At 37.1% G+C, this 16,272-nt stretch overlaps 1 protein-coding gene across 1 annotated transcript; it reads right to left on the reverse strand.

Annotated features, from left to right (window-relative positions):
* Nucleotides 1-2,818: 2,818 nt before the first annotated feature.
* On the reverse strand, nt 2,819-7,170 carry LOC125275947. The gene is made up of 4 exons (XM_048203305.1): nt 6,021-7,170; nt 3,848-4,192; nt 3,574-3,609; nt 2,819-3,439 (listed from the first exon to the last, which is right to left on the reverse strand). Exons 1-4 carry the CDS (start codon nt 6,082-6,084, stop codon nt 3,264-3,266), a joined length of 621 nt encoding a protein of 206 aa, XP_048059262.1. The 5' UTR covers nt 6,085-7,170; the 3' UTR covers nt 2,819-3,263.
* Nucleotides 7,171-16,272: the final 9,102 nt, after the last annotated feature.

Genomic DNA, 16,272 nt, shown 5'->3' on the forward strand with positions numbered 1-16,272 from the left:
GATTAAAAACAATATATAATTAAGAAAAAAACATTATACATTTTTTTAAAGGAACTAGCTGTTTAATGAATGTCATAATCACTTCTGATTCTGTCATATGTTTAGTTTCGTATATAATGTATTTTGAAATGGAATTTTGTTAATATTGTATTTTTGTTACTTTTTTGTGTTATTTAACTTAAATTTTTTTGAAGCAGCACAACGTTTGGTGGACTTTACACTCTTATTGTCCATTAAATTAATTTCTTATGCATTTAGGATAAAACAGCATTTATCCTTTTTATCAGATATGTGTGAATGTGAGCAGTCATGTCTAGTGAGGTCAGATATTGTGGTTTTTACACTGTTTATGACTGCATTGAAGGACTAATGCAAATTAAGCACTATAGCATTTGTGTAAGGGGGATTTAATTTAATATACAGTGTACAGTTGTTCCATTCGTCTGTATATTTAAATGTGTAACTTAAAAGTTTTGAGAATCTTTCCTTTAATCACAGATGGTGTTGAAAGCGAAAAAGTGCAACGTAAGCTTCTTGTTGTCTTAGTTATGTTTAGTTTTCACTGACTTTTAGTTATCACGGACTTTTAATTTGTTTTCATTTGTCACTGCTGCTATTTTTGGTGGGTCAGTGGCGACTCACTCACCACATGCCCCAGGAAGGTCGTCTCTCTTCATAATAGGTGACTTTTTTTTTTGATTGAGTCATAACCCAGCTTGGCAGATAGCAGCGAAGACCACTTGGAGGTGTTGCAGTGCTGCTGCAAAGTCTGGTGCATGCACCAACAGGTCGTCCAGATACACCACGCAACAAGCGGCAAGAGACACGTGCCAGGTCCTGCTCCATCAACCAGGAGAAGGTGGCTGGAGCATTACAGAGGCCAAACGGCATTACCCAGAACTGCCATAACCCCTGGCTGATGGTGAAGGAGGTCTTTGGTTTAGACTCCACCTGCCAGTACTCACTCTGGAGGTCAAGGGAGCTGAACCAGCTCGACCCTGCAATATAGTCCAGGGTGACATCGATTTTCGGTAGCTGGTAAGAGTCTTTTTTCGTGACTGCGTTTAAGTGGCGATAGTCCACACAAAACTGCCAGGAGGATTCCTTCTTTTTGACAAGCATTGCAGGGGCTGCCCACGGGCTGTTAGACGGCTCAATTACTCCTGCTTTCTTTTGCTCTGCTGCGGTCTGTTTGGGGTTGCAGGCAGATGAGTGGAGCTGTGCCGATACTGATGTTGTGCTGTACTAGCCCCATTCATCCACCGCCCACATCTTGTGCCGCAAAGACGTCCTGCTCGCGGCCAAGCACTTCCCGCAACTGTCGATGCTGGGTAAGTCCTTCACTGCATCTTTGCCACAGCTCCTGTATGCCCTGTATAGTCTCTTTTGATGGGAAGGGCACTGGTACAGTGCTGAGATCGATGGGGATAACTTTCCATGCGAGTGTTCGCTTATTCTGCCCAGCTGCTTCCCTTCTTGCTTGACCCGAGGGCACATCAGTTGTCCTTTGCCTCTTCTGTAGGGGAACGACTTCATGACCGATCTGAAGGTAAGCTCCAGCAACATTTACACAGGATCCACTCAGTGTCAAAAAGTCTAGTCACATAAGACAAGCATCTTCTCTGTCTGCCAGCCAAAACTCATGGACGAAAACACCCGTGCCACCGTCACCTGCAGGCGCTTTCCTCCTTTGAAGGCCACCCGCTCCCGAGTTACAGTTCTCATCATATTAACTACAGTCATGTGTCTGATGTTGTAAAGAGCGATACAATTGAGCAGCGTTTACCTCAGTAAGTTGACCGAGTGGATCTCTGAGCTTGTGCGAGTGAGTGGAGGCGGGGCTAATTTGCATATTCATATTCACATCCATGTATACTTAATGAGGCAAGGGTGTAGGGTTACTTAAGGAGGACTTTAAACTTTATTTGCAACAACCAAGAATTATAAAGCAGATGTAATGCACATATATGTTTCACAGTTGGCAAATGTTTCCACTATATAATGAGATAAACAGCTTTCTGTCGAGTCTTTGTCAGAGGCAGAGCTGGGCCACATTTTCAGGCCTAGATTTTAATGCTCAAGACAGCTTTATTTACTCATGTTTAGGCTCAGTATACAGAACAAATAACATACTGAGCTTTTTAAGCAAACATTCTACAATCAAACATATCAGTATGGATTAGTTTAATTTATTTAAACATGATTTTAAGTCTTCCTAATGTTTTCATTCTATTAGTGTAACTTATACACACACACACGTTTTTGTGAATTGTGGGGACATTCCATAGGTGTAATGGTTTTTATACTGTACAAACCGTATTTTCTATCGCCCTACACTACCCCTACCCCTAAACCTACCCATCACAGGAAACTGTGCACACTTTTACTTTCTCACAAAAACTCATTCTGTATGATTTATAAGCCTTTTGAAAAGTGGGGACATGGGTAATGTCCTCATAAGTCACCCTCTCCTTGTAATACCTGTCATACCCATGTCATTATACACATTTGTGTCCTGATATGTAACAAAAACATGCCCCCCCCCCCCCCCACACACACTAAGGCTAATTTGCTCATTTGTGTTAGTGTCAACAAGTCTGACTGTTATGATCCTCACCTCTTACTTTGTGGTTTCACATAATGCAGTCAGTGCAGGAAATCTTTATTCTGCATTGCATGAACAATGATGTGAAAACTTTTTTTTTTTTTCTGAAGTGTGAGGACACCTCTAAAATTTCTGAATTCATACAGCTGTGTTTGAAGAGGTTTAGCTTTGGTAATGTTCATGTTTTCTGGCATAAAATACACATAAACAATGTTTATTTGATTTCTCATCAACACATTTATCATTGAATACATCGGTTGACATTTTTATTAAATCAAACTTTATGTGCCACAGAAGAGATTTACATTTACATTTCCTCTTGAAAACAGCTTATATGTACACATTAATACTCCTCAAGTTTAATACATAAAGTCTATATAAGAGAGATATAAGTCAGACACAATGTTCATTAAAGACAGTGGAAGCACTTTGAAATGTTTCTGAATATTACCTGAACCGCACAAACCTGAATAATCACTATGACTGTTTAAGATTCACTGGTGCTGAAAAAGACATCATTTACCACAACATCTCAGTTTCTCTGAAGTGAAAGAAAGATCAGACCAACAGGAAAAGACAGTTGTCTATTTGTGTTTCCCTACAGCAATGCTGATTTGCAAAGCAAAGCTCAGATAGTCAAATAAAGCACGTAAATGTGTCATTTAGCTGATTTGTAACTCATCCGAGATGCACGTTTCGCTTCTTTCCATCCTTTCTGCTGTCCTCGATGGTAAATGATTCCTCCTGCGATGACTGTAGTCAGAAAAAACACAAACACAGCCAGTCCAACACCACCGAACATCAACACACGCTCCGTCACCGTCACTCCATCATCTACAGAGACAGAAGAGTCACTCAGATTCATACAACCAGACAATATTACAATTAGTGCTGGATCTCCTCAGCAGAGCAGTTAGAGCAATTAGAAAAAAACATTTAAACAAACAAGATAACAAGCAACATGTTACCTGTGATTATATCTTCTTCTTTCGTCTCTGAAAGACCTGTGAATATATAATCAGTTTATGAACACACATAAAATCCTGCTTCTGTCATTTTGAAGTTGTTTTTAAGACTCCTCAAATTACCCTTAAAATCTGGGTTAGTTGAGTAATGTCCAGTGTTAAGTTTATATATCTTCTCATGTTCTGCTCTCAATCACTCAAACCACTACAACAACAATTCAGATTTTGTCTTGAATAGCTCATCTTAAGATATGATGAGAAAACTGAAATGTGTTACCCTCAATCTCCAGTCTGATGGTTCTGTTGAAGTGCATCTCTGTAGTGTCAGATTTTATTCCAAAGAAATAAAGACCAGAATCTGACTCTGTTACTCCTGAAATAGTTAGAGAGACTCTGGTGACCCAACTGTCTGCTGTCATTTTCAGACGAGTGCTGTTTAGATTATAGTGGATCAGAAGTTTTCTTCCAGTTTTGTGCTTCTCTGCAGAAATCAGCAGAACGAGCTCTTCAGATCTGAGATGATACCAGGCCATTTCATATCTGCTTCTCATGCTGCAGTTCAGAGTGATGTCTTCTCCAATCTGAACTCTGAACAGATCAGAAGATCCTCGTACTGATGCATCTGGAGACACATTGATAAACACAGACCCTTTTAGACTACGTTGATACTAGCTATACTCAGGGGCATTAAAAGGATTTTGTGAAAATTAAGGCCTAAAAAGGAATTACATTTCATTCCTACAGGCTTTTTTTTTTAGATAGTTTTGAAGAAACATAATACTACCAGTTTATTATGAATACAGCCTTCATAATTAATAACTTTGATTTGCTGTCGTAAAATAGGAACATTGGTGTCATACACACGTGGAACCAGTTTGGTAATAGAGTACCTCAGGGATGGCGTGTTTCTGTAGGCCAACGTTAGCGGCGCACGGGTTCCCTCGATCGAAAGCATTTTTCCCAGACTTTTGAAAAATTGCAAAAAATAAGCTCTGTGTTTAACAACACGTTTTGTCTACACAGCAAAATCCTCAGAGTTAAATCAACTCTGCTTAGAGTACATATGGTCCCTCTCTAAATAGTGTTAAAGTAACACTGAAGCAGAGTTAAAGTTAAGGAGATAATTAAGCAATTAATTAGGTGATGATTGAGCATTAGTGATGAACACCTGCTGTTAACAAGCAGAATCACTGAAGAAAAGAGAGAAACAAAAACTACAACTGACTTTAACTCTGCTTCAGTGTTACTTTAACACTATTTAGATAGAGACCATATGTAGAGTTGATTTAACTCTGAGGATTTTGCTGTGTATCAAGATAATCTTTACAAGTTAACACAACATTTATACATTTTAAAGCCTAAATAAAGTGGTCAGATATAAAAAGCTAACAGTGGGCTATGAACGGACTACAGCACACCATGGTCGCGGATGAATGTCGACACCACCAAGCTTCCTCAAGCTTTATTTAGAAAACAACTTTATTCAAAAACATGCTCGCTGATTATGATGTGCTTATCCACTTTTTCATGAGAAATGCTGTCCAAGTGTCCTGTTTGTCACGATGACGTTTAAAGTCACCGCCAAAAGAAGTAGTCCCTTTTAGCAATTTGTGAGCAACTGCTGTTTTTAAGACACAATAAAGGTTTAAAAATCACAAGCTGGTTATAACTGGTGTGCCTCCGTCTGGTGCAAAATTGCTGTAACACTGTTTTGGACAGAGGCCCAATATAACATTATTTAGTGCAGTTGTAATTTTTTATCTTTCATTTAATTTAATTTGGTTTGATAGCCCTGTAGTGTGGTATTATTGTAATTATTCACCCCTTATAAATGTTAAAAAAAAAAAAAATTGGGGTAAATATCACAAATATGCAGATTTAAATATGTCAAAACTGCAATATTCTGAAAGAATATTTTGAATGAAAGAACATTGCTTCAGAATAAATTTATATTTACGTCACACAAAAATCCTATTTTTTTCTGGACAAGCAACTTATTTTACTCAAGTAATATAACTTCTCCATAGGACAAGCACATGACTAGACTTAATGTCGAGCCCTGCATGTAGTCTAAATGGACCGTGTTTCAGTCACTATTTCATATTGTCTGACAACAAAAAGAAAAATAAATAGATTAAATAATTTTATTGGGATTTTGTCTGCATTAAAATACATTTTGTGAGCACAAAGAGTAGTAGCAGAGAAGCAAACAAATGTAAAGGGCTGAAACTTGACAGAGGCAAATGCAATGTAATGACATAATGAATATTCTAATTGCCATATGAGATCATCTATCGACTTTTAACAAATATATATATATACATACAGAGAGAATGCATTAAAATTGCATTAAAAAGCATTAAATTAGATTTGATGAAACCTGCAGAAACCCTGTATACTATCTGAGGTTAATGTTAATTTCATGAATGTTTGAAAAATAATATATTTACCACTGGACGTGATTTGCATAATCCAATAAGAAAACATACAGAAGAACGAAAAGATTTTGTCCATTGTGTCTGTCGCTCATAAAGGTGTCGATCAAACTAAAGGTTTTAGCACGATGCAAAGGCTCTAAAACCACAGTTTCCATTTCCGTACTAGAGAATTAACGAGTAAAGTACAACATCTGGAGATGGCAAAAACTGCACAAGTTTGCCAGAGAAAATTAAAAAAATATCTGATTCCTGTTGGTTTTCAGATTTTGCATCAGGAGACTTTTTTGTAGGGATGTTACATTTCTACTGAATTTCACACCCGTATGTGAAACATAGCGTGAAGTGCACTTCGTTGAAATTTTGTAGGTGGTGCTATTGAGCCATTTTGCAACACTTAATTCTGAAACCCATATCACACATTAATTTTCACCACTTTAAAGCGTGTGCAAAGTTTCATGAGTTTGAGCAGGTTTAGGCCCTCAAAAATGCAATTATCACAGACCAAGCTTTTAACGCGTTCAGCGCGGGTTAAAAATTAAAATAATGTTCTAAAACTGGAAATAAACTGTGAATGAGTGTTTAATAATATTAAAAGTGTTTATTGGGTAGGTTTGAAGCAGTGGTTCCCAACCACTAGGGGTCCTCAGTAATCCTCCAGGTGGGCCGCGAGATAAATTAAAATTAATTTAAATATATTAATATAATTAATTAATTTAATTAACATGTTACATTTAAAAAAATAAATTAAATTAATTAAAAATACATTTAAAATAAGGCACCACCTCTCTACATATTCTGTGATTGTTTCGGATCAGCCCAGGCCGTTTCTCATCGTGCTGCTGTGAAATACTGACTGAACAGTGGCTCAAAACGCAAACACTCTCAGTTGGAAAAAGAAAACCAGTGTCACTAAAAAGGTTTTGATGGATGACGACTGTAATGAAGGTAAAGACAATTAAGTAACATACAGGAGTCATCCGTACAAGTACAGGTCTCTGCAGGACATGATTGATGGGCGAGGCCATAGACAGCGGGGCGTTTTTGAGAGCGTTACCTGATTTGCCCACGTCAGAGTGTGGGTAGGGTTTAGGGGTGGGGTCGGGTGAAGGGGATCATTTTCATTGCATAATATATAAACACCCACCAGTTTGAAAACACCCACAAATACTTTTGTTCCGCAGAAATGTTCATAAGGCATGCGCGAGTCCGTTATTACACAGCAATATCCTCAGAGTTAAATCAACCCTGCTCAGAGTACATATGGTCCCTCTCTAAATAGTGTTAAAATAACACTGAAGCAGAGTTAAAGTTAAGGAGATAATTAAGCAATTAATTAGGTGATGATTGATATTAGTGATGAACACCTGCTGTTAACAAGCAGAATCACTGAAGAAAAGAGAGAAACAAAAACTACAACTGACTTTAACTCTGCTTCAGTGTTACTTTAACACTATTTAGAGAGGGACCATATGTAGAGTTGATTTAACTCTGGGGATTTTGCTGTGTATGCGCATACAAATTGCACATATGCCCTCTCGACTCATTCTAAAATATTGTATTTGTGCATGAACACAGTTCAATATATTCCGTGTAGTTGTCAAAATTAATGTAATGTGAGTGTTTTATAATGGATGCTCGCCGAACAGGCCTGTTTAAACAAAAGATTCATAAAGCACCAAAACGTGAACCAGTGTTTTGAGATCACCCATCACTACATATTGTTGAAACAGTCGTTATTATGTTTTTGCACACACAAAAAGTATTTTTTGTCGCTTTATAATATTAAAATGTAACTATTATAGTCACGTTGATCATTTTATCGATGTCTTTTAATAACCTTCTGGACCTCAAAAGATACAGTATCACTGCTGCTTATGTGTGGATCAGATGCCCTCGGATTTCACCAAAAATATCTTAATTTGTGTTCCAAGGACAAACAAAGGTCTTCTGGGTTTGGGACAACATGAGGGTGAGTAATTAAGAAATTTCATTTTTGGGTGAATTTACCCTTTAAAGACCATATTACATAAAAAGGAAGGTGTAGCCATAACTGCATTACTTTTTGAAGGAGGAATCTTCCTGAAAACATATGTCAGGAACGGAAAGCATCCATTTATTGTGCATACACAAACATTTTAATAAATATAATCATTTGTGATATTGCTGCATCCTGTTAATGTACAAAAATACAGAGGTGAAGACAGTCTCTGCCAATATAAAGTATAGATAGCATCTAATTGAAGACAACAGAAAAAGCAAAATATTAATCCCTTTGGTTTTACTCTTATTGCAATTGTGCTTCTCCTGGTTTCTGAGAACAATATATGAATATTTACACTTACAAAAACATTGTTTGAAATCTTAAAATGCCCTAGTGGTCAGTTAAAGCCAACAGCAGCAAGGAAAAAAACTTGAGTTGCCTCATAAATAAACACATTTGTACAAAACATACCAAATATTCTCTTCAGGTTGTTCACAGTTAAGCACATATGATATCTTCTGGGATTTTGTAATTAGACAATATTTTGCTGAGAGTTTTTGTACTGGTTTAGGACTGTCTGACTCATAAAGCTTTTTTTATATTCCTCATATTCTGTGTATTAAAGGATATATTTTCTCCCTTAAATTGATTCCAGGGGCCCTTTTACTTATATATGAGTAGTTTTATAGACATATTCATCATTTATGCCAAATTCAATCAATAAATTCAGCTAGAATATCGGACCGTTACAAATCAGATTAAATCAGTATCAACAAAATCCATCTATCATATTCAGATATATTTACACTGGCAGTTTAATGCTGTTAAATCATCCAAAAATTTAATTCAGGAATGAAACATTGGGGGGCTACAGCTACGACGGTTCTGCTGTGGATTTATTTGGAACTATTTTAATTTGCAAAATAGATCCAAAACAAACTTGTTTGTTGACATGTTGTATAAAACCAACATCAGAGTTGCAATTGTGCTGATATTTCGGGGAAAATGGGCCTTTTGCTTGTGTGATATTGCTTAACTATGGCTATTATAAAGACAAAAACTCATATAGAGGCATTTTTGACTCATATCTTGAATTTTTCTATAAGCAGGCTTTGAAATATTGGATAAAAGTTCTAATTTATTTCATCATTGTAAAATGAACTAAACATGTTTTTTTGTTGTTGTTTTTTTTTTAACTGGAGAAATATTATTAAATTTGCAGATATTTTATTTGGGATTTAAAATTTTGCATGATATGGGCCTATCTCCACGTAATGAGTTTATTTGGACAAAATCATAACTCATCTACTAGAGCCACTTAGAGGAGATTGTAAAATACCCCATAGACGAAGTGCTTTTGGGCAGTCAGTCTATTCTTACAGAGCTGCACAGACCTGGAATATTACAGAATTAAGAAATATTACATCTTTTACATCCTTTTGGATAATAAATCATGCCTTCATAATTTGGAGTAGTGGCTTGTCTCCTTATATTTAAATTAATTTTGTATTTGTGGTAATACATGTAGCGCCCCCTACCTGCCTTTATGTTAAGTAGGGCAGTGCACCAGATTCATTTACTATATGCCTACAGATGTTGAAGTTATTAGGCCCCTCTGGTGTCCAAATGAAGTACTTCTTCTTTAGAAAGCTATTTACAGGTGCTGGTCATATAATTAGAATATCATCAAAAAGTTGATTTATTTCACTAATTCCATTCAAAAAGTGAAACTTGTATATTATATTCATTCATTACACACAGACTGATATATTTCAAATGTTTATTTCTTTTAATTTTGATGATTATAACTGACAACTAAGGAAAATCCCAAATTCAGTATCTCAGAAAATTAGAATATTGTGAAAAGGTTCAATATTGAAGACACCAGGGCCCGGTTTTTCAAAAGATTTAATCCGGATAAAATTGATCCGGATTTAGTAATCCTTTTTTTGCGATCCGTGATCACGTAATCCATCTTACTTTTGGAGCCAGTTTTTTAAAGCAACATCGGATTGGATCAATCTGATCCGGATAGGAACTTTTCAGGATCACCAAATCTGGATTTCCAGTGCTCTACGGAGGCCCTAAAGGGACATGTTGATAGAAAGAATATGGGTTTTGAATTATATATATTTTTGTTGGATATTTACAGCTGTTTAGGGATTGTTTTATGGCACCAAAATTTCTTTTTACTTTAGAGTAGGTTACCGAAAGGCTAAATATGTAGACTAATGTCTGCATTTACTTTATTACTTTTTTTTTTTTTTTTTTTTATTGAAACTTTTGACATTTACAGGGTTTAAACATAGCAAACACATCTGAGCTATTACAATTTAAACAGGTTGTCATTCATTTTAATTCTCTTGAAAATACTCATTTAAAATGTTACTAAATATGCATTATTACAGAGGGGAAAAAAAAGAAAAAAAGAAAGAAATTCAACACAGAATAAGAATAAATAAAATTGTATCACCGTTACATTACTATTCAGTCTTTCCATGCCAAGTTCCTTATTCCCAGCGCTAATAGATGTCTCTCTCCAGCTCCAAGATAAGTAAAAAAGGGGTCCCATACTTTATGGAATTTAAAAGGTTTGTCTTTTAATGCTGTTGAAAAAGCTTCATATGGAATAAGACCTTTGATTGTGTTAATCCATTGTGCTATTGACGGGACTTGGTCTGTTATCCAGCATACAAGTATGCATTTGCGGGCACAGTGGAGTAAAATTTGAAGAAGATGGGTCCCTTGAAATCTGGAAGGGAGTTCCTGGTTCATGCCAAGCAAACAAGTCTTTGGTCCTATTTCTAATGAGCAGTGACAAATTTTCTCAAGTTCTTTTACGACGCCCATCCAGAATTGTTGTATTTTCGAGCAGCTCCAAAAACAGTGGATAAGAGTTCCTTCTAGAATTTTACATTTATTGCAGAGGTTGGAGAGTTTTTGATTCACTTTATGTCTTTGGACAGGAGTAACATGCAGACGATGAACGATTTTATACTGCATTTCCCAGGCAGAGTTGCTGGTAAGATAGGAAGGCATCTCACATATGGCTTCCCAATCAGTCATCTGAATTTCTTCTCCAAAGTCCTTTTCCCATAACACCCTAGTTTTTTCTGAGCTATCTGTATTGGCCCTTATCAAAATATTATAGAAGATTTTGGATACAGATCGAGGTGAAGTAATTTTATTCAACTGTTCCTCTATTGGGGAAACGCAGAATCCACTTGAACAAACTCTAAGATTTTTTGTTATAAAGCTGCGGATCTGATGGTATACCAAGAAGAACTTCTTATTGAGTTCAAATTTTGCAGTGAATTGTTCAAAGGTCATTAACTGTTTATTCTCTATCAGATCACCTATAACATGTATTCCTTTGTCTCTCAAATGTATTAAGCCATCATTCATCCTCGGGAGGAAATCTGGGTTATTATGTAAGGGTGTGAGAAGTGAAAGGTAGGAGTCAAGCCCTTCTATTTTGCGGACTAATCTCCATATTTTAGTCATATTCTTAAGAATAAAATTATCTTTAGTTAGAATTCGCAGTTTTTTGGGTGAAAGATATAGTAAGTTCTGTAAAGGAACTGGCCCGAGAGATATGGCTTCTGCGCTAATCCAAGTTGAGTTTGGATCATTTAAGTGCCATTCCAGTATAAAACGAAGATGGGCAGAAAGCTGGTATAGTTTAATGTCCGGGGCTGCTAGGCCTCCACATCTGCTCGACAGTGTTAGAAGGCTATATCTTAGTCTAGGTCTTTTTTTTCGCCAGATAAAGGAAATAATGAAGCCACATAACTGTTTTAGTGCTTTGTTAGGAATAATAACTGGTAGCATTTGAAATGGGTATAGAAGGCGAGGTAGAATATTCATTTTAACAAGGTGGACACGGCCTAATAGGGATAAGGAAAGATTACACCATCTATCTAGGTCTGATCTAATTTTCTTAGAAATAGGAGCAAAATTGGTTTTATATAGATTTTCCAAATTTGGCGTAATCTTTATACCTAAGTAAACAAAGCCCGCTGGAGACCATTTAAATGGGTGAGAAATTGTGGGGTCATGGGAGTGCAATTTACTTAATGGCATTGCTTCTGATTTTAAAAGATTTATTTTATATCCTGAGAAGGAGCCAAAATTGGAAATTGTATCAATTAGATGTGGAATTGATTGTTTTGGAGAGTTAAGGTAAATTAAAATGTCATCAGCATAAAGTGAGATTTTATGCGTTCTCTTATCTAATCTAAACCCTTCAATGGATGGGTCATCTCTAATCACCGCAGCAAGCGGTTCAATAGCCAGCGCAAACAGCAGTGGTGACATTGGACATCCTTGCCTTGTACAGCGTGCTAATGTAAATTCTGGGGATTTAAGACCGTTAGTGAAAACTCTTGCTGTGGGGGAGGAATAAAGAATCCTTACCCATTTAATAAATACCTCACCCAAATTAAATTTAGAGAGCACTGAAAATAAATATGGCCATTCGACCCTATTGAATGCCTTCTCAGCGTCTAATGAAATAACTAGCCCTGAATTTGTGCAATTATTTGAATACTGAATTATATTAAGAAGTCTTCTAACATTATGAGCTGAGGATCTGCCTTTAACAAAGCCTGTCTGGTCCGGATTGATTATTGTGGGGAGGATTGATTCAAGCCGGATCGCTAATATCTTCGCTAAAATTTTTGTATCCACGTTAAGCAGAGAGATAGGACGATATAATCCGCACTCCTCAGGGCATTTGCCTTTTTTTAGGAAAACACAAATATTGGCTTCTGTCATGGAGCCAGGAAGCTTATTGGTATCAAATGAATACTGTATCATTTCATGCATTAAACTTGCTAATTCTATTTTAAATTTCTGAAAGAATTCCACTGTAAACCCATCGGGCCCTGGTGCTTTTCCTTTGGAAAGACTATTAATACAATTCAAAATTTCAATTGGTTTGTTTAACGTCTGTCTTTGCTCCTCAGTTAATTCCCGTAGATTTAGGTTTGAAAGGAATTTATTTTTATCACCACCAGAAGAAAGGCCCGATTGGGACGTGTAGAGCCTCTTATAAAAGGCCCTAAAAATTTGGTTAATTGTTTTGTTGTCGTGGTGACACCTACCTTCTTTATCTTTGATGCTGGATATGACCTGCGCTTGAGACCGGTTACGCAATAAGTTTGCTAGATATTTGTTAGGTTTATTAGCAAACTCATACATCCGCTGTCTAGCAAAGAATACAGATTTTTCCGCTTTATTAGTGAGAACTGCTTCGAGAGAGGTTTTAACCGTTTCTATCTCAGCTAGGAGTGTATCTGAGGGGCGCGCATTATATTTTATTTGCAAGTCGTGGAGGATAATTTCTAATTTTCTCTGTTCTGCCAGCTGCTTTTTTTTCTGGTTGGCTACGTAAGAGATAATTATTCCCCTAATGTAAGCTTTTGCAGTGTCCCAAAGTAAATTGGGAGACACGTCTGGGGTTTTATTGACCATAATAAATAGTTTAACTTGTTCTTTAAGGAATGATTCAAAATTTGGGTCATGGATGAGCCACGGTTTGAATTTCCAAGAAGTTGGATAAAATATTTGGTTGGATAAGCCTAGTCTAAGAAAAACGGGAGCATGATCTGAAATTGCGATGTTCCCAATGTTGCAATCTATTATATTTTGAAGTGAAGATTTGGGAGAGAAAAAATAGTCTATTCTGCTTCCAGTTTTATGGACTCCAGAAAAAAAGTGTATTCTCTGTCTCTGGGATGGAGAGCTCGCCAAACATCTACCAATTCAATTTCTTCACATGTCTCATACAGAGCTCGTGTTCTATTGGAAGGCCTATCATTAGATGATAAAGATTTATCCAGCTTTGGTAGCAGTGTACAGTTAAAATCACCAGCGATTATGCTGTGTTCACACTGCCATTCTGCGAACTTAGAGAACACCTGTGTAATTAATTTGTTAGATTGGATAGGGGGGATATAAACATTCATAAGGGTAATGGGTTGTCCAGCTAGTGTAGCTTTAAGCAGGATAAACCGTCCTGATTTATCAGAATATGTATTAATATCTGATAGTGGTATACATTTGTTTACAAGAATGACAACTCCCCTACTTTTACTGGTGAATGATGAGCCATATACTTGTCCCACCCAATCCCTCTTTAATTTAATATGCTCACTGTCAGTTAGATGTGTCTCCTGCAGAAATGCAATATGTATTTGTTCTTTTTTTAAATAGTTTAGAATCTTTTTTCTTTTAACTGGATTTTGAACCCCCTTTACATTCCAGCTACATATGTTTAATATTGATTTATTCACTGGCATAAACAACAAGTGGGCTGTTTAACTCTGATAGATGTAAAAGATAATCCCATGGAAGTTGAATGGGCGGTGATACCATGTATAGCATTGAGGAGAGGAAAAAAAAAAAAAGGGTATTGCCCTGCATGTCAAACCAAAAACAAAACTATTTACAATTAACATTTTACAAACATATTTAAGAGTAGGCAAGGGAAGTCTGACGCTGGTCAGTTTCGTATTTGAGAGCAATAGTGATCTCCACTCTGTCTCCTTGGAAACATTACATGACCGAAGCTTAGATAGAGCAAACAAAAAAAGCGCGGTATTCAAAAAGAGCACCGCAAAATCCGCAAACTTTGATATGATTCTCGTCAGTCCGCTGCGGCAACAGCCTTCTATATATTAACATTATATTAATTTAGCCTTTAAATCATGCCATCATATTGACCTTACAAATATTGCTTAGTTGTTGTGTCCCAAGATTAAGTCACTAAACTCCTAAAAATATGAACAAAACATCCGTAGAAGTATGTCACAAAAACCTGGGCAGTCTGTTACCGTGTCATTCAGTCTCTCCGAGGCGATTTGGCCCTGACGAAGTGATGGTTGGTGGTTCGGGCAGGCTGTCCAGAAAAGACTCTGCCTCTGTCGGCTGTTTGAAGAATTTTTCGCCGTCGTTGTGCTGTACTCGAAGGGTCGCTGGATATGTCATGGCAAAGCGAATTCCTCGTTCACGGAGTCGTTTCTTCACATTTCCAAAGGCTTGTCTTTTCCTTACGATTGCCGCAGAGAAGTCTTCAAAGATAGAGATATTGTGGCGTTTGTAGACCAGGTGACCCGCGGCTCTCGCTGCTTGCAGAATGCGTGCCTTGTCTTGAAAATTATGTAATTTTACCATCATCACTCTCGGACGTTCTCCTGGTATGGGAAGACGCGAAGGAACACGGTGCGCACGCTCTATCTTAACCTGTTGATTCTTGAATTCGGCGTTAAGTAGATTGGGCAGCCAAGTCCTCAGGAACAAGATCGGGTTAGTCCCTTCCTCCCCTTCAGGTAGGCCGACTATTCGGATATTGCATCGTCTGCTTCTGTTTTCAAGGTCGTCTATCTTTTCCTAGGCCGCGTCAAGCGTTTTTTTTCATTTGGTTCAAATCAGCGTTGTCTCTTGAGACCGTGTCTTCCACCGCCAATATACGTGTTTCAGCTTCAGTGACCCGGTTTTCCACCTGCTCGACAAGTGTCGCTACCGCCAACAGTTTCTCTAACACTGGATCAATTTTGTTCTCCAAAACCTTATCGACGCCCGCCAAGACTTCTGTTGTTATTTTCTTCACCAATGCGTCCATATCGCTCGGATTCATTAGCTCATCCGCCATTTTAGGAGAGGAGCGAGTGCTGATATTCGATAATTTTCTGTTACGAAGTTTGTGACTGGAATCAAGTTGTTTCTTTGGCATACCTTATAACTTATACATTTGAGTTCTGCACTTTCAGAGATGATATTGAGTCTAGAGAGGGAGATTTTTGAAGGCTTTGCCGGAGCTCGTCGTCAACACGGCTACTCCATTAGATGCGTCACATGACCCCCTAATTTATTTCTTTAACAGTCAACTAATCAAGAGCAAGATAAAAATGTGTATGTATATTACATGATAAAAATGTTGTATTTTTTGACTAGTTTTAAAGTTTTACTACATTTTCCTCCTGGAATCCACCTTGAAATCCTACCCCCTGTTGGGATCAGGATAATCCTGTTTTTTTTGGATCAAAGTGATCCAAATCCTACAAAAAAGTTCTGAAAAACCCAAACTAAAGGTTTGATCCGGATCAAAACCCAGATTGGATTACGTGATCTAATCCGATTATGTAATCCGTTTTTTTCTTTTGAAAAACACATTTTCAAGATTTGATCCAATCCGTTTTCCAAAATCCTAGTGGATTACTTTTGAAGAACCGGGCCCTGGTGCCACACTCTAATCAGCTAATTAACTCAAAACACCTGCAA

The sequence above is a fragment of the Megalobrama amblycephala genome, linkage group LG9 (genome assembly GCF_018812025.1).
Source record: "Megalobrama amblycephala isolate DHTTF-2021 linkage group LG9, ASM1881202v1, whole genome shotgun sequence".
Classification (NCBI taxonomy): Eukaryota; Metazoa; Chordata; class Actinopteri; order Cypriniformes; family Xenocyprididae; genus Megalobrama; species Megalobrama amblycephala.